Source organism: Coregonus clupeaformis, unplaced genomic scaffold, assembly GCF_020615455.1.
Source record: "Coregonus clupeaformis isolate EN_2021a unplaced genomic scaffold, ASM2061545v1 scaf0117, whole genome shotgun sequence".
Classification (NCBI taxonomy): Eukaryota; Metazoa; Chordata; class Actinopteri; order Salmoniformes; family Salmonidae; genus Coregonus; species Coregonus clupeaformis.
Window position 1 is genome coordinate 372,612 of NW_025533572.1, and position 27,210 is coordinate 399,821.

Sequence of the window (27,210 nt, forward strand, 5' to 3'; positions counted from 1 at the left end):
GTCCAGTTAGTCCCAATTCGTCCAGTCCAGTTAGTCCCACTTCACCCAGTTCAGTCCAGTTAGTCCCACTTCACCCAGTCCAGTCAGTCCCACTTCACCCAGTTCAGTCCAGTCCAGTTAGTCCCACTTCACCCAATTCAGTTCAGTCCAGTTAGTCCCACTTCACCCAGTCCAGTCCAGTTAGTCCCATTTCACCCAGTCCAGTTAGTCCCACTTCACCCAGTTCAGTTCAGTCCAGTTAGTCCCACTTCACCCAATTCAGTTCAGTCCAGTTAGTCCCACTTCACCCAGTTCAGTCCAGTTAGTCCCACTTCACCCAGCTCAGTCCAGTTAGTGCCACTTCACCCAGTCAGTTAGTCCCACTTCACCCAGTTAGCCCCACTTCACCCAGTCCAGTCCAGTTAGTCCCACTTCACCCAGTCAGTTAGTCCCACTTAACCCAGTTAGCCCCACTTCACCCAGTCCAGTTAGTCCCACTTCACCCAGTCCAGTTAGTCCCACTTCACCCAGTTCAGTCCAGTTAGTCCCACTTCACCCAGTTCAGTCCAGTTAGTCCCACTTCACCCAGTTTAGTCCAGTTAGGCCCACTTCACCCAGTTCAGTCCAGTTAGTCCCACTTCACCCAGTCCAGTCCAGTTAGTCCCACTTCACCCACTTCACCCAGTTCAGTCCAGTTAGTCCCACTTCACCCAGTTCAGTCCAGTTAGTCCCACTTCACCCAGTCCAGTTAGTCCCACTTCACCCAGTTCAGTTCAGTCCAGTTAGTCCCACTTCACCCAGTTCAGTTCAGTCCAGTTAGTCCCACTTCACCCAGTTCAGTTCAGTCCAGTTAGTCCCACTTCACCCAGTCCAGTCCAGTTAGTCCCACTTCACCCAGTTCAGTTCAGTCCAGTTAGTCCCACTTCACCCAGCTCAGCCCAGTCCAGTTAGTCCCACTTCACCCAGCTCAGTTCAGTCCAGTTAGTCCCACTTCACCCAGCTCAGTTCAGTCCAGTTAGTCCCACTTCACCCAGCTCAGTTCAGTCCAGTTAGTCCCACTTCACCCAGCTCAGTCCAGTTGGTCCCACTTCACCCAGTGCAGTCCAGTTAGTCGCACTTCACCCAGTTCAGTCCAGTTAGTCCCACTTCACCCAGTCCAGTTAGTCCCACTTCACCCAGTTCAGTCCAGTTAGTCCCACTTCACCCAGTCCAGTTCAGTTAGTCCCACTTCACCCAGTTCAGTCCAGTTGGTCCCACTTCACCCAGTGCAGTCCAGTTAGTCCCACTTCACCCAGTGCAGTCCAGTTAGTCCCACTTCACCCAGTCCAGTCCAGTTAGTCCCACTTCACCCAGTTCAGTCCAGTTGGTCCCACTTCACCCAGTCCAGTCCAGTTAGTCCCACTTCACCCAGTTCAGTCCAGTTGGTCCCACTTCACCCAGTCCAGTCCAGTTAGTCCCACTTCACCCAGTCCAGTTAGTCCCACTTCACCCAGTCCAGTCCAGTTAGTCCCACTTCACCCAGTCCAGTCCAGTTAGTCCCACTTCACCCAGTTCAGTCCAGTTAGTCCCACTTCACCAAGTTCAGTCCAGTTAGTCCCACTTCACCCAGTCCAGTCCAGTTAGTCCCACTTCACCCAGTTCAGTCCAGTTAGTCCCACTTCACCAAGTTCAGTCCAGTTAGTCCCACTTCACCCAGTCCAGTCCAGTTAGTCCCACTTCACCCAGTTCAGTCCAGTTAGTCCCACTTCACCCAGTTCAGTCCAGTTAGTCCCACTTCACCCAGTTCAGTCCAGTTAGTCCCACTTCACCCAGTCCAGTTAGTCCCACTTCACCCAGTCCAGTTAGTCCCACTTCACCCAGTTCAGTCCAGTTAGTCCCACTTCACCCAGTCCAGTCCAGTTAGTCCCACTTCACCCAGTTCAGTCCAGTTGGTCCCACTTCACCCAGTGCAGTCCAGTTAGTCCCACTTCACCCAGTTCAGTCCAGTTAGTCCCACTTCACCAAGTTCAGTCCAGTTAGTCCCACTTCACCTAGTTCACCCAGTCCAGTTAGTCCCACTTCACCCAGCTCAGTTCAGTCCAGTTAGTCCCACTTCACCCAGTCCAGTCCAGTTAGTCCCACTTCACCCAGTCCAGTCCAGTTAGTCCCACTTCACCCAGTTCAGTCCAGTTAGTCCCACTTCACCCAGTTCAGTCCAGTTGGTCCCACTTCACCCAGTTCAGTCCAGTTAGTCCCACTTCACCCAGCTCAGTTCAGTCCAGTTAGTCCCACTTCACCCAGCTCAGTTCAGTCCAGTTAGTCCCACTTCACCCAGCTCAGTTCAGTCCAGTTAGTCCCACTTCACCCAGTCCAGTCCAGTTAGTCCCACTTCACCCAGTTCAGTCCAGTTGGTCCCACTTCACCCAGTCCAGTCCAGTTGGTCCCACTTCACCCAGTTCAGTCCAGTTGGTCCCACTTCACCCAGTTCAGTCCAGTTAGTCCCACTTCACCCAGTTCAGTCCAGTTAGTCCCACTTCACCCAGTCCAGTCCAGTTAGTCCCACTTCACCCAGTCCAGTCCAGTTAGTCCCACTTCACCCAGTCCAGTCCAGTTAGTCCCACTTCACCCAGTCCAGTCCAGTTAGTCCCACTTCACCCAGTCCAGTCCAGTTAGTCCCACTTCACCCAGTTCAGTCCAGTTGGTCCCACTTCACCCAGTTCAGTCCAGTTAGTCCCACTTCACCCAGTTCAGTCCAGTTAGTCCCACTTCGTCCAGTCCAGTTAGTCCCACTTCACCCAGTCCAGTCAGTCCCACTTCACCCAGTTCAGTCAGTCCCACTTCACCCAGTTCAGTCCAGTCCAGTTAGTCCCACTTCACCCAATTCAGTTCAGTCCAGTTAGTCCCACTTCACCCAGTCCAGTCCAGTTAGTCCCATTTCACCCAGTCCAGTTAGTCCCACTTCACCCAGTTCAGTTCAGTCCAGTTAGTCCCACTTCACCCAATTCAGTTCAGTCCAGTTAGTCCCACTTCACCCAGTTCAGTCCAGTTAGTCCCACTTCACCCAGCTCAGTCCAGTTAGTCCCACTTCACCCAGTCCAGTTAGTCCCACTTCACCCAGTCCAGTCCAGTTAGTCCCACTTCACCCAGTCAGTTAGTCCCACTTCACCCAGTTAGCCCCACTTCACCCAGTCCAGTCCAGTTAGTCCCACTTCACCCAGTCAGTTAGTCCCACTTAACCCAGTTAGCCCCACTTCACCCAGTCCAGTTAGTCCCACTTCACCCAGTCCAGTTAGTCCCACTTCACCCAGTCCAGTCCGGTTAGTCCCACTTCACCCAGTTCAGTCCAGTTAGTCCCACTTCACCCAGTTTAGTCCAGTTAGGCCCACTTCACCCAGTTCAGTCCAGTTAGTCCCACTTCACCCAGTCCAGTCCAGTTAGTCCCACTTCACCCACTTCACCCAGTTCAGTCCAGTTAGTCCCACTTCACCCAGTTCAGTCCAGTTAGTCCCACTTCACCCAGTTCAGTCCAGTTAGTCCCACTTCACCCAGTCCAGTTAGTCCCACTTCACCCAGTTCAGTTCAGTCCAGTTAGTCCCACTTCACCCAGTTCAGTTCAGTCCAGTTAGTCCCACTTCACCCAGTTCAGTTCAGTCCAGTTAGTCCCACTTCACCCAGTCCAGTCCAGTTAGTCCCACTTCACCCAGTTCAGTTCAGTCCAGTTAGTCCCACTTCACCCAGTTCAGTTCAGTCCAGTTAGTCCCACTTCACCCAGCTCAGCCCAGTCCAGTTAGTCCCACTTCACCCAGCTCAGTTCAGTCCAGTTAGTCCCACTTCACCCAGCTCAGTTCAGTCCAGTTAGTCCCACTTCACCCAGTTCAGTTCAGTCCAGTTAGTCCCACTTCAAATCAAATTTGATTGGTCGCATACATGTACACTACATGACCAAAAGTATGTGGACACCTGCTTGTCGAACATCTCATTCCAAAATCATGGTCATTAATATGGAGTTGGTCCCCCTTTGCTGCTATAACAGCCTCCACTCTTCTGGGAAGGCTTTCCACTAGATGTTGGAACATTGCTGCTGGGACTTGCTTCCATTCAGCCACAAGAGCATTAGTGAGGTCGGGCACTGATGTTGGGCGATTAGGCCTGGCTCGCAGTCGGCGTTCCAATTCATCCCAAAGGTGTTCAATGGGGTTGAGGTCAGGGCTCTGTGCAGGCCAGTCAAGTTCTTCCACACCGATCTTGACAAACCATTTCTGTATGGACCTCGCTTTGTGCACGGGGGCATTGTCATGCTGAAACAGGAAAGGGCCTTCCCCAAACTGTTGTCACAAGGTTGGAAGCACAGAATCGTCTAGAATGTCATTGTATGCTTTAGCGTTAAGATTTCCCTTCACTGGAACTAAGGGGCCTAGCCCGAACCATGAAAAACAGCCCCAGACCATTATTCCTCCTCCACCAAACTTTACAGTTGGCACTATGCATTTGGGCAGGTAGCGTTCTCCTGGCATCCGCCAAACCCAGATTTGTCCGTTGGACTGCCAGATGGTGAAGCGTGATTCATCACTCCAGAGAACGCGTTTCCACTGCTCCAGAGTCCAATGGCGGTGAGCTTTACACCACTCCAGCCGACGCTTGGCATTGCTCATGGTGATCTGAGGTTTGTGTGCGGCTGCTCGGCCATGGAAACCCATTTCATGAAGCACCCGACGTACAGTTATTGTGCTGATGTTGCTTCCAGAGGCAGTTCGGAACTCTGTAGTGAGTGTTGCAACCGAGGACAGACGACCTTTACGCACTTCAGCACTCGGCGGTCCCGTTCTGTGAGCTTGTGTGGCCTACCACTTCGCGGCTGAGCCGTTGTTGCTCCTAGACGTTTCCACTTCACAATAACAGCACTTACAGTTGACCGGGGCAGCTCTAGCAGGGCAGAAATTTGACGAACTGACTTGTTGGAAAGGTGGCATCCTAGGACGGTGCCACGTTGAAAGTCACTGAGCTCTTCAGTAAGGCCATTCTACTGCCAATGTTTGTCTATGGAGATTGCATGGCCGTGTGCTAAATTTTATACACTTGTCAGCAACGGGTGTGGCTGAATTAGCCGAATCCACTAATATGAAGGGGTGTCCACATACTGCTGTATATATAGTGTATTTACCAGATGTTATTGCGGGTGTAGTGAAATGCTTGTGTTCCTAGCTCCAACAGTGCAGTAATATCTAACAATACACACATCTAAAAATAAAAGAATGGAATTAAGAAATATAGAATAATGCAAATAAATGTTCTGGGCTAATAATGTAAGAAATAAAATAAAAATACTGTAAAGTTGCTTGAAACAAGGCGATCACGTCTATCGGCGCCGTTACTGTTCACCCAGTCCAGTCCAGTTAGTCCCACTTCACCCAGCTCAGCCCAGTCCAGTTAGTCCCACTTCACCCAGCTCAGCCCAGTCCAGTTAGTCCCACTTCACCCAGCTCAGCCCAGTCCAGTTAGTCCCACTTCACCCAGCTCAGCCCAGTCCAGTTAGTCCCACTTCACCCAGCTCAGCCCAGTCCAGTTAGTCCCACTTCACCCAGCTCAGCCCAGTCCAGTTAGTCCCACTTCACCCAGCTCAGCCCAGTCCAGTTAGTCCCACTTCACCCAGCTCAGCCCAGTCCAGTTAGTCCCACTTCACCCAGCTCAGCCCAGTCCAGTTAGTCCCACTTCACCCAGCTCAGCCCAGTCCAGTTAGTCCCACTTCACCCAGCTCAGCCCAGTCCAGTTAGTCCCACTTCACCCAGCTCAGCCCAGTCCAGTTAGTCCCACTTCACCCAGCTCAGTTCAGTCCAGTTAGTCCCACTTCACCCAGCTCAGCCCAGTCCAGTTAGTCCCACTTCACCCAGCTCAGCCCAGTCCAGTTAGTCCCACTTCACCCAGCTCAGTTCAGTCCAGTTAGTCCCACTTCACCCAGCTCAGCCCAGTCCAGTTAGTCCCACTTCACCCAGCTCAGCCCAGTCCAGTTAGTCCCACTTCACCCAGCTCAGCCCAGTCCAGTTAGTCCCACTTCACCCAGCTCAGCCCAGTCCAGTTAGTCCCACTTCACCCAGCTCAGCCCAGTCCAGTTAGTCCCACTTCACCCAGCTCAGCCCAGTCCAGTTAGTCCCACTTCACCCAGCTCAGCCCAGTCCAGTTAGTCCCACTTCACCCAGCTCAGCCCAGTCCAGTTAGTCCCACTTCACCCAGCTCAGTTCAGTCCAGTTAGTCCCACTTCACCCAGCTCAGCCCAGTCCAGTTAGTCCCACTTCACCCAGCTCAGTTCAGTCCAGTTAGTCCCACTTCACCCAGCTCAGCTCAGTCCAGTTAGTCCCACTTCACCCAGCTCAGCCCAGTCCAGTTAGTCCCACTTCACCCAGCTCAGCCCAGTCCAGTTAGTCCCACTTCACCCAGCTCAGCCCAGTCCAGTTAGTCCCACTTCACCCAGCTCAGCCCAGTCCCACTTCACCCAGCTCAGCCCAGTCCAGTTAGTCCCACTTCACCCAGCTCAGCCCAGTCCCACTTCACCCAGCTCAGCCCAGTCCAGTTAGTCCCACTTCACCCAGCTCAGCCCAGTCCAGTTAGTCCCACTTCACCCAGCTCAGCCCAGTCCAGTTAGTCCCACTTCACCCAGCTCAGTTCAGTCCAGTTAGTCCCACTTCACCCAGCTCAGCCCAGTCCAGTTAGTCCCACTTCACCCAGCTCAGTTCAGTCCAGTTAGTCCCACTTCACCCAGCTCAGTTCAGTCCAGTTAGTCCCACTTCACCCAGCTCAGCCCAGTCCAGTTTAATTTCAAACTTCTGTTTAATTCTTGTTCTCAATGCACCTTTCAGCCCAGGCAAATGAAGCCGCATCACCGAGTCAAGATCTCTCAGGTATACACACACATACTTTCATACACACACTACCTGGCTACACACACACACACACACACACACACACACACACACACACACACACGGCTTCATCTCTACACACACACACAGCTTCATCTCTACACACACGGCTTCATCTCTACACACACGGCTTCATCTCTCCACACACGGCTTCATCTCTACACACACACACACGGCTTCATCTCTACACACACGGCTTCATCTCTCCACACACACACAGCTTCATCTCTACACACACGGCTTCATCTCTACACACACGGCTTCATCTCTCCACACACGGCTTCATCTCTACACACACACACGGCTTCATCTCTACACACACGGCTTCATCTCTACACACACGGCTTCATCTCTACACACACGGCTTCATCTCTACACACACACGGCTTCATCTCTACACACGGCTTCATCTCTACACACACACGGCTTCATCTCTACACACACGGCTTCATCTCTACACACACACGGCTTCATCTCTACACACACACACGGCTTCATCTCTACACACACACACGGCTTCATCTCTACACACACGGCTTCATCTCTACACACACGGCTTCATCTCTACACACACGGCTTCATCTCTACACACGGCTTCATCTCTACACACACACGGCTTCATCTCTACACACACGGCTTCATCTCTACACACACGGCTTCATCTCTACACACACACGGCTTCATCTCTACACACGGCTTCATCTCTACACACACACGGCTTCATCTCTACACACGGCTTCATCTCTACACACACACACGGCTTCATCTCTACACACACACGGCTTCATCTCTACACACACGGCTTCATCTCTACACACACACACGGCTTCATCTCTACACACACACACGGCTTCATCTCTACACACACACACGGCTTCATCTCTACACACGGCTTCATCTCTACACACACACGGCTTCATCTCTACACACACACGGCTTCATCTCTACACACGGCTTCATCTCTACACACACACACGGCTTCATCTCTACACACACGGCTTCATCTCTACACACACGGCTTCATCTCTCCACACACACACGGCTTCATCTCTCCACACACGGCTTCATCTCTACACACACACACGGCTTCATCTCTACACACACGGCTTCATCTCTACACACACACACGGCTTCATCTCCACACACACGGCTTCATCTCTACACACACGGCTTCATCTCCCCACACACGGCTTCATCTCCACACACACGGCTTCATCTCTACACACACGGCTTCATCTCTACACACACGGCTTCATCTCTACACACACGGCTTCATCTCTACACACACGGCTTCATCTCTACACACACGGCTTCATCTCTACACACACACGGCTTCATCTCTACACACGGCTTCATCTCTACACACACACGGCTTCATCTCCACACACACGGCTTCATCTCCCCACACACGGCTTCATCTCCACACACACGGCTTCATCTCTACACACACGGCTTCATCTCTACACACACACACGGCTTCATCTCTACACACACGGCTTCATCTCTACACACACGGCTTCATCTCTACACACACACGGCTTCATCTCTACACACACGGCTTCATCTCTACACACACACACGGCTTCATCTCTACACACACGGCTTCATCTCTACACACACGGCTTCATCTCTACACACACGGCTTCATCTCTACACACACGGCTTCATCTCCACACACACGGCTTCATCTCCACACACACGGCTTCATCTCTACACACACGGCTTCATCTCTACACACACGGCTTCATCTCCACACACACGGCTTCATCTCTACACACACACACGGCTTCATCTCTACACACACGGCTTCATCTCTACACACACGGCTTCATCTCTCCACACACGGCTTCATCTCTCCACACACACACGGCTTCATCTCTCCACACACGGCTTCATCTCTACACACACACACGGCTTCATCTCTACACACACGGCTTCATCTCTACACACACACACGGCTTCATCTCTACACACACACACGGCTTCATCTCCACACACACGGCTTCATCTCCACACACACGGCTTCATCTCTACACACACACACGGCTTCATCTCTACACACACGGCTTCATCTCTACACACACGGCTTCATCTCTACACACACAGCTTCATCTCCACACACACGGCTTCATCTCTACACACACGGCTTCATCTCTACACACACACACGGCTTCATCTCTACACACACACGGCTTCATCTCTACACACACGGCTTCATCTCTACACACACGGCTTCATCTCTACACACACAGCTTCATCTCCACACACACAGCTTCATCTCCACACACACGGCTTCATCTCTACACACGGCTTCATCTCTACACACACACACGGCTTCATCTCTACACACACACACGGCTTCATCTCTACACACACGGCTTCATCTCTACACACACGGCTTCATCTCTACACACACGGCTTCATCTCTACACACACAGCTTCATCTCCACACACACGGCTTCATCTCTACACACACGGCTTCATCTCTACACACACACACGGCTTCATCTCCACACACACGGCTTCATCTCTACACACACACACGGCTTCATCTCTACACACACGGCTTCATCTCCACACACACGGCTTCATCTCTACACACACGGCTTCATCTCTACACACACACACAGCTTCATCTCTACACACACACACGGCTTCATCTCTACACACACACACGGCTTCATCTCTACACACACACACGGCTTCATCTCTACACACACACACGGCTTCATCTCTACACACACACACGGCTTCATCTCTACACACACACACAGCTTCATCTCTCCACACACGGCTTCATCTCTACACACACGGCTTCATCTCTACACACACACGGCTTCATCTCCACACACACACACGGCTTCATCTCTACACACACACACGGCTTCATCTCTACACACACACACGGCTTCATCTCTACACACACGGCTTCATCTCTACACACACGGCTTCATCTCTCCACACACACGGCTTCATCTCCACACACACGGCTTCATCTCTACACACACGGCTTCATCTCTACACACACGGCTTCATCTCTACACACACACACGGCTTCATCTCTACACACACGGCTTCATCTCTACACACACACACACACACACACACACACACACACACACACACGGCTTCATCTCTACACACACACACAGCTTCATCTCTACACACACGGCTTCATCTCTACACACACACACGGCTTCATCTCTACACACACGGCTTCATCTCCACACACACGGCTTCATCTCCACACACACGGCTTCATCTCTACACACACACACGGCTTCATCTCTACACACACACACGGCTTCATCTCTACACACACGGCTTCATCTCTACACACACACACGGCTTCATCTCTACACACACACACGGCTTCATCTCTACACACACGGCTTCATCTCCACACACACAGTTTCATCTCTACACACACGGCTTCATCTCTACACACACACACGGCTTCATCTCTACACACACACACGGCTTCATCTCTACACACACGGCTTCATCTCTACACACACGGCTTCATCTCTACACACACACGGCTTCATCTCTACACACACACGGCTTCATCTCTACACACACACACGGCTTCATCTCTACACACACACACGGCTTCATCTCTACACACACACACGGCTTCATCTCTACACACACACGGCTTCATCTCTACACACACGGCTTCATCTCTCCACACACACACGGCTTCATCTCTCCACACACACACGGCTTCATCTCTCCACACACACACGGCTTCATCTCTCCACACACACACGGCTTCATCTCTACACACACACACGGCTTCATCTCTACACACACACACGGCTTCATCTCTACACACACACACGGCTTCATCTCCACACACACGGCTTCATCTCCACACACACGGCTTCATCTCCACACACACGGCTTCATCTCTACACACACGGCTTCATCTCCACACACACGGCTTCATCTCCACACACACGGCTTCATCTCTCCACACACACGGCTTCATCTCCACACACACGGCTTCATCTCCACACACACGGCTTCATCTCTACACACACGGCTTCATCTCTACACACACACACGGCTTCATCTCTACACACACACACGGCTTCATCTCTACACACACACACGGCTTCATCTCTACACATACACACGGCTTCATCTCCACACACACGGCTTCATCTCTACACACACGGCTTCATCTCTACACACACACACGGCTTCATCTCTACACACACACACGGCTTCATCTCTACACACACACACGGCTTCATCTCTACACACACACACGGCTTCATCTCCACACACACACAGCTTCATCTCCACACACACGGCTTCATCTCCACACACGGCTTCATCTCTACACACACACACAGCTTCATCTCCACACACACGGCTTCATCTCCACACACGGCTTCATCTCTACACACACGGCTTCATCTCTACACACACACACGGCTTCATCTCCACACACACGGCTTCATCTCTACACACACACACGGCTTCATCTCTACACACACGGCTTCATCTCCACACACACGGCTTCATCTCTCCACACACGGCTTCATCTCTCCACACACACGGCTTCATCTCCACACACGGCTTCATCTCTACACACACGGCTTCATCTCTACACACACGGCTTGTTTCTGCTCGTAGCTTTGGCTTAGAGACCTGCTGGCCCGGGGAATGAGGCCTGCTGGCCCGGGGAATGAGGCCTGCTGGCCCGGGGGAATGAGGCCTGCTGGCCCGGGGAATGAGACCTGCTGGCCCGGGGAATGAGACCTGCTGGCCCGGGGAATGAGGCCTGCTGGCCCGGGGAATGAGACCTGCTGGCCCGGGGAATGAGGCCTTGGAACTGGGATGGATGGGCGGGGTCAGCAGTGTCATCCAATGGGAGGGTTTTGTTCTCCTCCTGAGAGCTGGTATTGGCTGTCAGCAGTGATTGACAGTAGTGTGGTGGGTGCTCTACCCTGCACCAGTAAGAGAGAGGTGTTACCACGTGTCAGTCTGTGTTTCGTGGTGTGACTTTGTTTGTGTTGTCCCCCACAATGAATTCGGGGAGGGACTGTGGATTTGGCTCTGTCCGTTAGTACGATATCTCAGACAGCACTGGCCGGTTTTGATTCGCTCGTCACACGCGATATCTCAGACAGCACTGGCCGGTTTTGATTCGCTCGTCACACGCGATATCTCAGACAGCACTGGCCCGATTTTGATTCGCTCGTCACACGCGATATCTCAGACAGCACTGGCCCGATTTTGATTCGCTCGTCACACGCGATATCTCAGACAGCACTGGCCCGATTTTGATTAAACTTGGGTGAGAGATGCGTCTTGCCGTAGAGATCCGGCATTTACAAAATGACACTGATTTGCCAGATGGTGGTGCTATAACCATCGATTGAAAATGCGAACTTTGACGCCCCTAACCCCGTTTGACCTAGTCATGAAATTCAGTACATAGGACCCTCTCCTCACAAGGAACAGTGCCTTCGGAAAGTATTCAGACCCCTTGACTTTCCCACATTTCGTTACGTTACAGCCTTATTCTAAAATGGATGTGTTTTTTCCCCTCATCAATCTACACACTTTTGGCTCCCGAGTGGCGCAGCGGTCTAAGGCCCTGCATCTCAGTGCTTGAGGCATCACTACAGACCCCCGATTTTGACAACTTGGGTGAATGATGCGTCTGTGGACAATATCCATGATGCAGTAAAGAAAAATACAAATAACATTGAATAACGACGTAAGATTTATATTTTTTAGTGCGAACCCATTACACCTATTTGTCTGAATTCGCAGGTTTTACACACCAGCCAATCTTCTGGGAGAGAGCTATGGTTCTACGCCCAGCCAAGCTTCTGGGAGAGAGGCATGGTTCTACGCCCCAGCCAAGCTTCTGGGAGAGAGCTATGGTTCTACGCCCAGCCAAGCTTCTGGGAGAGAGCCATGGTTCTACGCCCAGCCAAGCTTCTGGGAGAGAGGCATGGTTCTACGCCCCAGCCAAGCTTCTGGGAGAGAGCCATGGTTCTACGCCCCAGCCAAGCTTCTGGGAGAGAGCCATGGTTCTACGCCCCAGCCAAGCTTCTGGGAGAGAGCCATGGTTCTACGCCCAGCCAAGCTTCTGGGAGAGAGGCATGGTTCTACGCCCCAGCCAAGCTTCTGGGAGAGAGGCATGATTCTCTTTTGATTAATGATGCATCTTGCCATAGAGATCCACTGATGGCCGCTGCATCATTAATGACCGGCATGCACTAGCATGGGCGGTAGGTAGCCTAGCGGTTAAGAGCGTTGGGCCAGTAACCGAAAGGTTGTTGTTTCGAATCCCCGAGCCGGAAAAGTGGAAAAATCAGCCGTTCTGTCTTTGAGCAAGGCAGTTAACCCCCAACAACTGCTCTCCGGGCACCGATGACGTGGATGTCCATTATGGCAGCCCCCCGCACCTCTCTGATTCAGGAAGACACATTTCAGTTGAATGCATCCTCTTTCCCTTCCCTTGTTTTCCAATGTTTACTGTTGCGTTGTTTTTCACTTTGCATCTCTATTCTTCCCTCTCTCCATCTCCCTGCCCTCCTCTTCCCTCTCTCCATCTCCCTGCCCCCCATTCCTTCCTCCCCTCTCCTCCCCACTCCAGACCTGCCGATGGAGGAGCAGCTGCGCCGGCTGCAGGAGGAGCGGACCTGTAAGGTGTGTATGGACAAGGAGGTGAACATGGTGTTCATCCCGTGTGGCCACCTGGTGGTCTGTAAGGAGTGTGCTCCATCCCTGAGGAAATGTCCCATCTGCAGAGGACTGGTCAAGGGCACCGTCCGAACCTTCCTCTCCTAGAAGACCGAAGAGGAACCAGGATGGATGTTAGGCACTGGCCACCCGGGCTGAACACCCAGTTCATCATCATCACCCAGTAGATAACCATTTTTTATAGCCCGGGTCCAAAATCTGTACCATGCCATATTTGAAAAGGTGTGATGATTGTTCTGATATCAATTGTCTGAAATAAAGGATTGTGCTTTTCAGGATGTTGTTAGAAACTTTTTCTTCAAAAAAATTCGTCATTCAACCCAAACTTGGACATTCTCAGTCAGATAACAGTTGATACACAGAAAATCATGTTACAATTCCACAGAAGATGAGTCATTTATTCTTCACAACAGGAATATTGGTTTATCTCTGCTATAACACACACCAGTAGGGTTAGGGTGAGGGTGAGGGTTAGGGTAACAGTAAATAAGTATCATGCGTCAGTAGTTTGAGTTGACCGTCAGATCCAATCCAATATTATTTATTACATTTACATTTTAGTCATTTAGCAGACGCTCTTATCCAGAGACACTTACAGGTAGTGAGTGCATACATTATTTTATTTTTATTTTCATACTTTTTCATGTTTGTAGTGGACAGTAACCACACCATTTTCTATCAATATTACTGGGATCAAAAATGTCATCACATTACCTCTTCATCACAGCAGGTTGAAGTGCTCCTCGTTACATTAAATTCAGTATGCTGGTTAAAAACGTTAGACACAAACATTATACCCACAAAGTCATACAACGTGGAACTCCTCAAGTTGTTCACAAATCATGTGCCTCTGCCCTGTCACCAACAGGTCCCAATAATATCTCCTTCCTCGTTCATTACCTCCCACAAATCTCAAAGCATTGGATTGGTGGAGGCATGGGCTAGTGGCAATTTCCAACATATTTTTCATACCAGTAATTTCCTTTAGACTCAGTGAAGAGAAGGGAACAAGTGCATTCTTTGGGAGGAAGGGGGGATAATTGGGCCGGTGTTCAGATCTCCAGGTCCTTTGGGAGATAATTGGGCTGTTGTTCAGATCTCCAGGTCCTTTGGGAGATAGTTGGGCTGTCGTTCAGATCTCCAGGTCCTTTGGGAGATAGTTGGGCTGTCGTTCAGATCTCCAGGTCCTTTGGGAGATAGTTGGGCTGTTGTTCAGATCTCCAGGTCCTTTGGGAGATAGTTGGGCTGTCGTTCAGATCTCCAGGTCCTTTGGGAGATAATTGGGCTGTTGTTCAGATCTCCAGGTCCTTTTGGAGATAGTTGGGCTGTCGTTCAGATGTTCAGGTCCTTTGGGAGATAGTTGGGCTGTTGTTCAGGTCCTTTGTGAGGACGGGGGGATAATTGGGCCGGTGTTCAGATGTCCAGGTCCTGCAGGCTTCCCCAGCTGGCTCCCACCTTGACCTTGGCTTTCAGCTTAACATAGAGCTTCACAGCGCTCTCCATCTCTCTTTTCACTATCTGAGCCACCTGGACAGAAAGACGTTACAAACATAGAAATATAATTCAACAGACCTCCCCAGTCAGGTCAATGATGCCATAATGGGTGGACTGGCAGCCATTACTAGTTTACCATAATGGGTGGACTGGCAGCCATTACTAGTTTACCATAATGGGTGGACTGGCAGCCATTACTAGTTTACCATAATGGGTGGACTGGCAGCCATTACTAGTTTACCATAATGGGTGGACTGGCAGCCATTACTAGTTTACCATAATGGGTGGACTGGCAGCCATTACTAGTTTACCATAATGGGTGGACTGGAAGCCATTACTAGTTTACCATAATGGGTGGACTGGCAGCCATTACTAGTTTACCATAATGGGTGGACTGGCAGCCATGGCTAGTTTACCATAATGGGTGGACTGGCAGCCATTACTAGTTTACCATAATGGGTGGACTGGCAGCCATTACTAGTTTACCATAATGGGTGGACTGGAAGCCATTACTAGTTTACCATAATGGGTGGACTGGAAGCCATGACTAGTTTACCATAATGGGTGGACTGGCAGCCATTACTAGTTTACCATAATGGGTGGACTGGCAGCCATTACTAGTTTACCATAATGGGTGGACTGGCAGCCATGGCTAGTTTACCATAATGGGTGGACTGGCAGCCATGGCTAGTTTACCATAATGGGTGGACTGGCAGCCATTACTAGTTTACCATAATGGGTGGACTGGCAGCCATTACTAGTTTACCATAATGGGTGGACTGGCAGCCATGGCTAGTTTACCATAATGGGTGGACTGGCAGCCATTACTAGTTTACCATAATGGGTGGACTGGAAGCCATTACTAGTTTACCATAATGGGTGGACTGGAAGCCATTACTAGTTTACCATAATGGGTGGACTGGCAGCCATGGCTAGTTTACCATAATGGGTGGACTGGCAGCCATTACTAGTTTACCATAATGGGTGGACTGGCAGCCATGGCTAGTTTACCATAATGGGTGGACTGGCAGCCATTACTAGTTTACCATAATGGGTGGACTGGCAGCCATGGCTAGTTTACCATAATGGGTGGACTGGCAGCCATTACTAGTTTACCATAATGGGTGGACTGGCAGCCATTACTAGTTTACCATAATGGGTGGACTGGCAGCCATTACTAGTTTACCATAATGGGTGGACTGGCAGCCATTACTAGTTTACCATAATGGGTGGACTGGCAGCCATGGCTAGTTTACCATAATGGGTGGACTGGCAGCCATGACTAGTTTACCATAATGGGTGGACTGGCAGCCATTACTAGTTTACCATAATGGGTGGACTGGCAGCCATTACTAGTTTACCATAATGGGTGGACTGGCAGCCATGGCTAGTTTACCATAATGGGTGGACTGGAAGCCATTACTAGTTTACCATAATGGGTGGACTGGAAGCCATTACTAGTTTACCATAATGGGTGGACTGGCAGCCATGGCTAGTTTACCATAATGGGTGGACTGGCAGCCATTACTAGTTTACCATAATGGGTGGACTGGCAGCCATGGCTAGTTTACCATAATGGGTGGACTGGCAGCCATTACTAGTTTACCATAATGGGTGGACTGGCAGCCATGGCTAGTTTACCATAATGGGTGGACTGGCAGCCATTACTAGTTTACCATAATGGGTGGACTGGCAGCCATGGTTAGTTTACCATAATGGGTGGACTGGCAGCCATTACTAGTTTACCATAATGGGTGGACTGGCAGCCATGGCTAGTTTACCATAATGGGTGGACTGGCAGCCATTACTAGTTTACCATAATGGGTGGACTGGCAGCCATGGCTAGTTTACCATAATGGGTGGACTGGCAGCCATTACTAGTTTACCATAATGGGTGGACTGGCAGCCATTACTAGTTTACCATAATGGGTGGACTGGCAGCCATTACTAGTTTACCATAATGGGTGGACTGGCAGCCATTACTAGTTTACCATAATGGGTGGACTGGCAGCCATGGCTAGTTTACCATAATGGGTGGACTGGCAGCCATTACTAGTTTACCATAATGGGTGGACTGGCAGCCATTACTAGTTTACCATAATGGGTGGACTGGCAGCCATTACTAGTTTACCATAATGGGTGGACTGGCAGCCATTACTAGTTTACCATAATGGGTGGACTGGCAGCCATGGCTAGTTTACCATAATGGGTGGACTGGCAGCCATTACTAGTTTACCATAATGGGTGGACTGGCAGCCATTACTAGTTTACCATAATGGGTGGACTGGCAGCCATTACTAGTTTACCATAATGGGTGGACTGGAAGCCATGACTAGTTTACCATAATGGGTGGACTGGCAGCCATTACTAGTTTACCATAATGGGTGGACTGGCAGCCATTACTAGTTTACCATAATGGGTGGACTGGCAGCCATGGCTAGTTTACCATAATGGGTGGACTGGCAGCCATTACTAGTTTACCATAATGGGTGGACTGGCAGCCATTACTAGTTTACCATAATGGGTGGACTGGCAGCCATGGCTAGTTTACCATAATGGGTGGACTGGAAGCCATTACTAGTTTACCATAATGGGTGGACTGGCAGCCATTACTAGTTTACCATAATGGGTGGACTGGCAGCCATGGCTAGTTTACCATAATGGGTGGACTGGCAGCCATTACTAGTTTACCATAATGGGTGGACTGGCAGCCATTACTAGTTTACCATAATGGGTGGACTGGCAGCCATGGCTAGTTTACCATAATGGGTGGACTGGCAGCCATTACTAGTTTACCATAATGGGTGGACTGGCAGCCATTACTAGTTTACCATAATGGGTGGACTGGCAGCCATTACTAGTTTACCATAATGGGTGGACTGGCAGCCATGGCTAGTTTACCATAATGGGTGGACTGGCAGCCATTACTAGTTTACCATAATGGGTGGACTGGCAGCCATTACTAGTTTACCATAATGGGTGGACTGGCAGCCATGGCTAGTTTACCATAATGGGTGGACTGGCAGCCATTACTAGTTTACCATAATGGGTGGACTGGCAGCCATTACTAGTTTACCATAATGGGTGGACTGGCAGCCATTACTAGTTTACCATAATGGGTGGACTGGCAGCCATGGCTAGTTTACCATAATGGGTGGACTGGCAGCCATTACTAGTTTACCATAATGGGTGGACTGGCAGCCATGGCTAGTTTACCATAATGGGTGGACTGGCAGCCATTACTAGTTTACCATAATGGGTGGACTGGCAGCCATGGCTAGTTTACCATAATGGGTGGACTGGCAGCCATTACTAGTTTACCATAATGGGTGGACTGGCAGCCATGGACTAGTTTACCATAATGGGTGGACTGGCAGCCATTGCTAGTTTACCATAATGGGTGGACTGGCAGCCATTACTAGTTTACCATAATGGGTGGACTGGCAGCCATGACTAGTTTACCATAATGGGTGGACTGGCAGCCATGGCTAGTTTACCATAATGGGTGGACTGGCAGCCATGGCTAGTTTACCATAATGGGTGGACTGGCAGCCATTACTAGTTTACCATAATGGGTGGACTGGCAGCCATTACTAGTTTACCATAATGGGTGGACTGGCAGCCATGGCTAGTTTACCATAATGGGTGGACTGGCAGCCATTGCTAGTTTACCATAATGGGTGGACTGGCAGCCATTACTAGTTTACCATAATGGGTGGACTGGCAGCCATGACTAGTTTACCATAATGGGTGGACTGGCAGCCATTACTAGTTTACCATAATGGGTGGACTGGCAGCCATTACTAGTTTACCATAATGGGTGGACTGGCAGCCATTACTAGTTTACCATAATGGGTGGACTGGCAGCCATTACTAGTTTACCATAATGGGTGGACTGGCAGCCATTACTAGTTTACCATAATGGGTGGACTGGCAGCCATTACTAGTTTACCATAATGGGTGGACTGGCAGCCATTACTAGTTTACCATAATGGGTGGACTGGCAGCCATTACTAGTTTACCATAATGGGTGGACTGGCAGCCATGGCTAGTTTACCATAATGGGTGGACTGGCAGCCATTACTAGTTTACCATAATGGGTGGACTGGCAGCCATTACTAGTTTACCATAATGGGTGGACTGGCAGCCATTACTAGTTTACCATAATGGGTGGACTGGCAGCCATTACTAGTTTACCATAATGGGTGGACTGGCAGCCATTGCTAGTTTACCATAATGGGTGGACTGGCAGCCATTACTAGTTTACCATAATGGGTGGACTGGCAGCCATTACTAGTTTACCATAATGGGTGGACTGGCAGCCATTACTAGTTTACCATAATGGGTGGACTGGCAGCCATGGCTAGTTTACCATAATGGGTGGACTGGCAGCCATTACTAGTTTACCATAATGGGTGGACTGGCAGCCATGGCTAGTTTACCATAATGGGTGGACTGGCAGCCATTACTAGTTTACCATAATGGGTGGACTGGCAGCCATGGCTAGTTTACCATAATGGGTGGACTGGAAGCCAATGGCTAGTTTACCATAATGGGTGGACTGGCAGCCATTACTAGTTTACCATAATGGGTGGACTGGCAGCCATGGCTAGTTTACCATAATGGGTGGACTGGCAGCCATTACTAGTTTACCATAATGGGTGGACTGGCAGCCATGGCTAGTTTACCATAATGGGTGGACTGGCAGCCATGGCTAGTTTACCATAATGGGTGGACTGGCAGCCATTACTAGTTTACCATAATGGGTGGACTGGCAGCCATGGCTAGTTTACCATAATGGGTGGACTGGCAGCCATTACTAGTTTACCATAATGGGTGGACTGGCAGCCATGGCTAGTTTACCATAATGGGTGGACTGGCAGCCATGGCTAGTTTACCATAATGGGTGGACTGGCAGCCATTACTAGTTTACCATAATGGGTGGACTGGCAGCCATTACTAGTTTACCATAATGGGTGGACTGGCAGCCATGGCTAGTTTACCATAATGGGTGGACTGGCAGCCATTACTAGTTTACCATAATGGGTGGACTGGCAGCCATGGCTAGTTTACCATAATGGGTGGACTGGCAGCCATGGCTAGTTTACCATAATGGGTGGACTGGCAGCCATTACTAGTTTACCATAATGGGTGGACTGGCAGCCATTACTAGTTTACCATAATGGGTGGACTGGCAGCCATGGCTAGTTTACCATAATGGGTGGACTGGCAGCCATGGCTAGTTTACCATAATGGGTGGACTGGCAGCCATTACTAGTTTACCATAATGGGTGGACTGGCAGCCATGGCTAGTTTACCATAATGGGTGGACTGGAAGCCATGGCTAGTTTACCATAATGGGTGGACTGGCAGCCATTACTAGTTTACCATAATGGGTGGACTGGAAGCCATTACTAGTTTACCATAATGGGTGGACTGGCAGCCATTACTAGTTTACCATAATGGGTGGACTGGCAGCCATGGCTAGTTTACCATAATGGGTGGACTGGCAGCCATTACTAGTTTACCATAATGGGTGGACTGGCAGCCATGGCTAGTTTACCATAATGGGTGGACTGGCAGCCATTACTAGTTTACCATAATGGGTGGACTGGCAGCCATTACTAGTTTACCATAATGGGTGGACTGGAAGCCATGGCTAGTTTACCATAATGGGTGGACTGGCAGCCATGGCTAGTTTACCATAATGGGTGGACTGGCAGCCATTGGCTAGTTTACCATAATGGGTGGACTGGCAGCCATTACTAGTTTACCATAATGGGTGGACTGGCAGCCATGGCTAGTTTACCATAATGGGTGGACTGGAAGCCATTACTAGTTTACCATAATGGGTGGACTGGAAGCCATTACTAGTTTACCATAATGGGTGGACTGGAAGCCATTACTAGTTTACCATAATGGGTGGACTGGCAGCCATTACTAGTTTACCATAATGGGTGGACTGGCAGCCATTGCTAGTTTACCATAATGGGTGGACTGGCAGCCATTACTAGTTTACCATAATGGGTGGACTGGCAGCCATTACTAGTTTACCATAATGGGTGGACTGGCAGCCATGGCTAGTTTACCATAATGGGTGGACTGGCAGCCATTACTAGTTTACCATAATGGGTGGACTGGCAGCCATGGCTAGTTTACCATAATGGGTGGACTGGCAGCCATTACTAGTTTACCATAATGGGTGGACTGGCAGCCATGGCTAGTTTACCATAATGGGTGGACTGGCAGCCATTACTAGTTTACCATAATGGGTGGACTGGCAGCCATTACTAGTTTACCATAATGGGTGGACTGGCAGCCATGGCTAGTTTACCATAATGGGTGGACTGGCAGCCATGGCTAGTTTACCATAATGGGTGGACTGGCAGCCATTACTAGTTTACCATAATGGGTGGACTGGCAGCCATTACTAGTTTACCATAATGGGTGGACTGGCAGCCATGGCTAGTTTACCATAATGGGTGGACTGGCAGCCATGGCTAGTTTACCATAATGGGTGGACTGGCAGCCATTACTAGTTTACCATAATGGGTGGACTGGCAGCCATGGCTAGTTTACCATAATGGGTGGACTGGCAGCCATTACTAGTTTACCATAATGGGTGGACTGGCAGCCATGCTAGTTTACCATAATGGGTGGACTGGCAGCCATTACTAGTTTACCATAATGGGTGGACTGGCAGCCATGGCTAGTTTACCATAATGGGTGGACTGGCAGCCATGGCTAGTTTACCATAATGGGTGGACTGGCAGCCATGGCTAGTTTACCATAATGGGTGGACTGGCAGCCATTACTAGTTTACCATAATGGGTGGACTGGCAGCCATTACTAGTTTACCATAATGGGTGGACTGGCAGCCATTACTAGTTTACCATAATGGGTGGACTGGCAGCCATTACTAGTTTACCATAATGGGTGGACTGGCAGCCATTACTAGTTTACCATAATGGGTGGACTGGCAGCCATTACTAGTTTACCATAATGGGTGGACTGGCAGCCATGGCTAGTTTACCATAATGGGTGGACTGGCAGCCATGGCTAGTTTACCATAATGGGTGGACTGGAAGCCATTACTAGTTTACCATAATGGGTGGACTGGAAGCCATTACTAGTTTACCATAATGGGTGGACTGGCAGCCATTACTAGTTTACCATAATGGGTGGACTGGCAGCCATGGCTAGTTTACCATAATGGGTGGACTGGCAGCCATGGCTAGTTTACCATAATGGGTGGACTGGAAGCCATTACTAGTTTACCATAATGGGTGGACTGGCAGCCATGGCTAGTTTACCATAATGGGTGGACTGGCAGCCATTACTAGTTTACCATAATGGGTGGACTGGCAGCCATTACTAGTTTACCATAATGGGTGGACTGGCAGCCATTACTAGTTTACCATAATGGGTGGACTGGCAGCCATGGCTAGTTTACCATAATGGGTGGACTGGCAGCCATTACTAGTTTACCATAATGGGTGGACTGGCAGCCATGGCTAGTTTACCATAATGGGTGGACTGGAAGCCATTACTAGTTTACCATAATGGGTGGACTGGAAGCCATTACTAGTTTACCATAATGGGTGGACTGGAAGCCATGGCTAGTTTACCATAATGGGTGGACTGGAAGCCATTACTAGTTTACCATAATGGGTGGACTGGCAGCCATTACTAGTTTACCATAATGGGTGGACTGGCAGCCATTACTAGTTTACCATAATGGGTGGACTGGCAGCCATTACTAGTTTACCATAATGGGTGGACTGGCAGCCATTACTAGTTTACCATAATGGGTGGACTGGCAGCCATGACTAGTTTACCATAATGGGTGGACTGGCAGCCATGACTAGTTTACCATAATGGGTGGACTGGCAGCCATTAGCTAGTTTACCATAATGGGTGGACTGGCAGCCATTACTAGTTTACCATAATGGGTGGACTGGCAGCCATTACTAGTTTACCATAATGGGTGGACTGGCAGCCATTACTAGTTTACCATAATGGGTGGACTGGCAGCCATTACTAGTTTACCATAATGGGTGGACTGGCAGCCATGGCTAGTTTACCATAATGGGTGGACTGGCAGCCATGGCTAGTTTACCATAATGGGTGGACTGGCAGCCATTACTAGTTTACCATAATGGGTGGACTGGCAGCCATTACTAGTTTACCATAATGGGTGGACTGGCAGCCATGGCTAGTTTACCATAATGGGTGGACTGGCAGCCATTACTAGTTTACCATAATGGGTGGACTGGCAGCCATGGCTAGTTTACCATAATGGGTGGACTGGCAGCCATTACTAGTTTACCATAATGGGTGGACTGGCAGCCATGGCTAGTTTACCATAATGGGTGGACTGGCAGCCATTACTAGTTTACCATAATGGGTGGACTGGCAGCCATGGCTAGTTTACCATAATGGGTGGACTGGCAGCCATTACTAGTTTACCATAATGGGTGGACTGGCAGCCATGGCTAGTTTACCATAATGGGTGGACTGGCAGCCATTACTAGTTTACCATAATGGGTGGACTGGCAGCCATTGCTAGTTTACCATAATGGGTGGACTGGCAGCCATTACTAGTTTACCATAATGGGTGGACTGGCAGCCATGACTAGTTTACCATAATGGGTGGACTGGCAGCCATTACTAGTTTACCATAATGGGTGGACTGGCAGCCATGGCTAGTTTACCATAATGGGTGGACTGGCAGCCATGACTAGTTTACCATAATGGGTGGACTGGCAGCCATGGCTAGTTTACCATAATGGGTGGACTGGCAGCCATTACTAGTTTACCATAATGGGTGGACTGGCAGCCATTACTAGTTTACCATAATGGGTGGACTGGCAGCCATGGCTAGTTTACCATAATGGGTGGACTGGCAGCCATGGCTAGTTTACCATAATGGGTGGACTGGCAGCCATTACTAGTTTACCATAATGGGTGGACTGGCAGCCATTACTAGTTTACCATAATGGGTGGACTGGCAGCCATTACTAGTTTACCATAATGGGTGGACTGGCAGCCATTGCTAGTTTACCATAATGGGTGGACTGGCAGCCATGGCTAGTTTACCATAATGGGTGGACTGGCAGCCATTACTAGTTTACCATAATGGGTGGACTGGCAGCCATGGCTAGTTTACCATAATGGGTGGACTGGCAGCCATTACTAGTTTACCATAATGGGTGGACTGGCAGCCATGGCTAGTTTACCATAATGGGTGGACTGGCAGCCATTACTAGTTTACCATAATGGGTGGACTGGCAGCCATGGCTAGTTTACCATAATGGGTGGACTGGCAGCCATTACTAGTTTACCATAATGGGTGGACTGGCAGCCATGGCTAGTTTACCATAATGGGTGGACTGGCAGCCATTGCTAGTTTACCATAATGGGTGGACTGGCAGCCATTACTAGTTTACCATAATGGGTGGACTGGCAGCCATGGCTAGTTTACCATAATGGGTGGACTGGCAGCCATTACTAGTTTACCATAATGGGTGGACTGGCAGCCATGGCTAGTTTACCATAATGGGTGGACTGGCAGCCATTACTAGTTTACCATAATGGGTGGACTGGCAGCCATGGCTAGTTTACCATAATGGGTGGACTGGCAGCCATTACTAGTTTACCATAATGGGTGGACTGGCAGCCATGCTAGTTTACCATAATGGGTGGACTGGCAGCCATTGCTAGTTTACCATAATGGGTGGACTGGCAGCCATTACTAGTTTACCATAATGGGTGGACTGGCAGCCATGGCTAGTTTACCATAATGGGTGGACTGGCAGCCATTACTAGTTTACCATAATGGGTGGACTGGCAGCCATGGCTAGTTTACCATAATGGGTGGACTGGCAGCCATTACTAGTTTACCATAATGGGTGGACTGGCAGCCATTACTAGTTTACCATAATGGGTGGACTGGCAGCCATTACTAGTTTACCATAATGGGTGGACTGGCAGCCATTGCTAGTTTACCATAATGGGTGGACTGGCAGCCATGGCTAGTTTACCATAATGGGTGGACTGGCAGCCATGGCTAGTTTACCATAATGGGTGGACTGGCAGCCATTACTAGTTTACCATAATGGGTGGACTGGCAGCCAGGGCTAGTTTACCATAATGGGTGGACTGGCAGCCATTACTAGTTTACCATAATGGGTGGACTGGCAGCCATGGCTAGTTTACCATAATGGGTGGACTGGCAGCCATTACTAGTTTACCATAATGGGTGGACTGGCAGCCATGACTAGTTTACCATAATGGGTGGACTGGCAGCCATGACTAGTTTACCATAATGGGTGGACTGGCAGCCATGGCTAGTTTACCATAATGGGTGGACTGGCAGCCATTACTAGTTTACCATAATGGGTGGACTGGCAGCCATTACTAGTTTACCATAATGGGTGGACTGGCAGCCATTACTAGTTTACCATAATGGGTGGACTGGCAGCCATTACTAGTTTACCATAATGGGTGGACTGGCAGCCATGGCTAGTTTACCATAATGGGTGGACTGGCAGCCATTACTAGTTTACCATAATGGGTGGACTGGCAGCCATGGCTAGTTTACCATAATGGGTGGACTGGCAGCCATTGCTAGTTTACCATAATGGGTGGACTGGCAGCCATGACTAGTTTACCATAATGGGTGGACTGGCAGCCATTACTAGTTTACCATAATGGGTGGACTGGCAGCCATGACTAGTTTACCATAATGGGTGGACTGGCAGCCATTGCTAGTTTACCATAATGGGTGGACTGGCAGCCATGGCTAGTTTACCATAATGGGTGGACTGGCAGCCATTACTAGTTTACCATAATGGGTGGACTGGCAGCCATGGCTAGTTTACCATAATGGGTGGACTGGCAGCCATTACTAGTTTACCATAATGGGTGGACTGGCAGCCATTGGCTAGTTTACCATAATGGGTGGACTGGCAGCCATTACTAGTTTACCATAATGGGTGGACTGGCAGCCATGGCTAGTTTACCATAATGGGTGGACTGGCAGCCATGACTAGTTTACCATAATGGGTGGACTGGCAGCCATTGGCTAGTTTACCATAATGGGTGGACTGGCAGCCATTACTAGTTTACCATAATGGGTGGACTGGCAGCCATGACTAGTTTACCATAATGGGTGGACTGGCAGCCATTACTAGTTTACCATAATGGGTGGACTGGCAGCCATGGCTAGTTTACCATAATGGGTGGACTGGCAGCCATTACTAGTTTACCATAATGGGTGGACTGGCAGCCATGGCTAGTTTACCATAATGGGTGGACTGGAAGCCATTACTAGTTTACCATAATGGGTGGACTGGCAGCCATTACTAGTTTACCATAATGGGTGGACTGGCAGCCATTACTAGTTTACCATAATGGGTGGACTGGCAGCCATGGCTAGTTTACCATAATGGGTGGACTGGCAGCCATTACTAGTTTACCATAATGGGTGGACTGGCAGCCATTGCTAGTTTACCATAATGGGTGGACTGGCAGCCATGGCTAGTTTACCATAATGGGTGGACTGGCAGCCATGGCTAGTTTACCATAATGGGTGGACTGGCAGCCATTACTAGTTTACCATAATGGGTGGACTGGCAGCCATTACTAGTTTACCATAATGGGTGGACTGGCAGCCATGGCTAGTTTACCATAATGGGTGGACTGGCAGCCATTGCTAGTTTACCATAATGGGTGGACTGGCAGCCATGGCTAGTTTACCATAATGGGTGGACTGGAAGCCATTACTAGTTTACCATAATGGGTGGACTGGAAGCCATGGCTAGTTTACCATAATGGGTGGACTGGAAGCCATGGCTAGTTTACCATAATGGGTGGACTGGCAGCCATGGCTAGTTTACCATAATGGGTGGACTGGCAGCCATGGCTAGTTTACCATAATGGGTGGACTGGAAGCCATGGCTAGTTTACCATAATGGGTGGACTGGCAGCCATTACTAGTTTACCATAATGGGTGGACTGGCAGCCATTACTAGTTTACCATAATGGGTGGACTGGCAGCCATTACTAGTTTACCATAATGGGTGGACTGGCAGCCATTACTAGTTTACCA

General features: G+C 49.7%; 2 protein-coding genes across 3 annotated transcripts in view; one reads left to right on the top strand and one right to left on the bottom strand.

Annotated features, from left to right (window-relative positions):
* LOC121558449 (inhibitor of apoptosis protein-like) overlaps window positions 1–13,879 on the top strand; it is a 74,814-nt gene extending 60,935 nt beyond the window's left edge. The window contains exons 17-18 of one of the 2 annotated variants that reach the window (XM_045213501.1): window positions 6,810–6,851; window positions 13,498–13,879. In XM_045213501.1, coding sequence (XP_045069436.1) covers window positions 6,810–6,851; window positions 13,498–13,691 — 236 coding nt within the window. In that variant the 3' untranslated portion in view covers window positions 13,692–13,879. The remainder of the gene's footprint in view (window positions 1–6,809; window positions 6,852–13,497) is intronic. The other variant, XM_045213502.1, reaches the window with a different exon arrangement.
* Window positions 13,880–13,984: 105 nt separating this feature from the next.
* polq (polymerase (DNA directed), theta) overlaps window positions 13,985–27,210 on the bottom strand; it is a 119,378-nt gene continuing 106,152 nt past the window's right edge. The window contains exon 37 of the mRNA XM_045213510.1: window positions 13,985–15,131. Coding sequence (XP_045069445.1) covers window positions 15,018–15,131 — 114 coding nt within the window. The 3' untranslated portion in view covers window positions 13,985–15,017. The remainder of the gene's footprint in view (window positions 15,132–27,210) is intronic.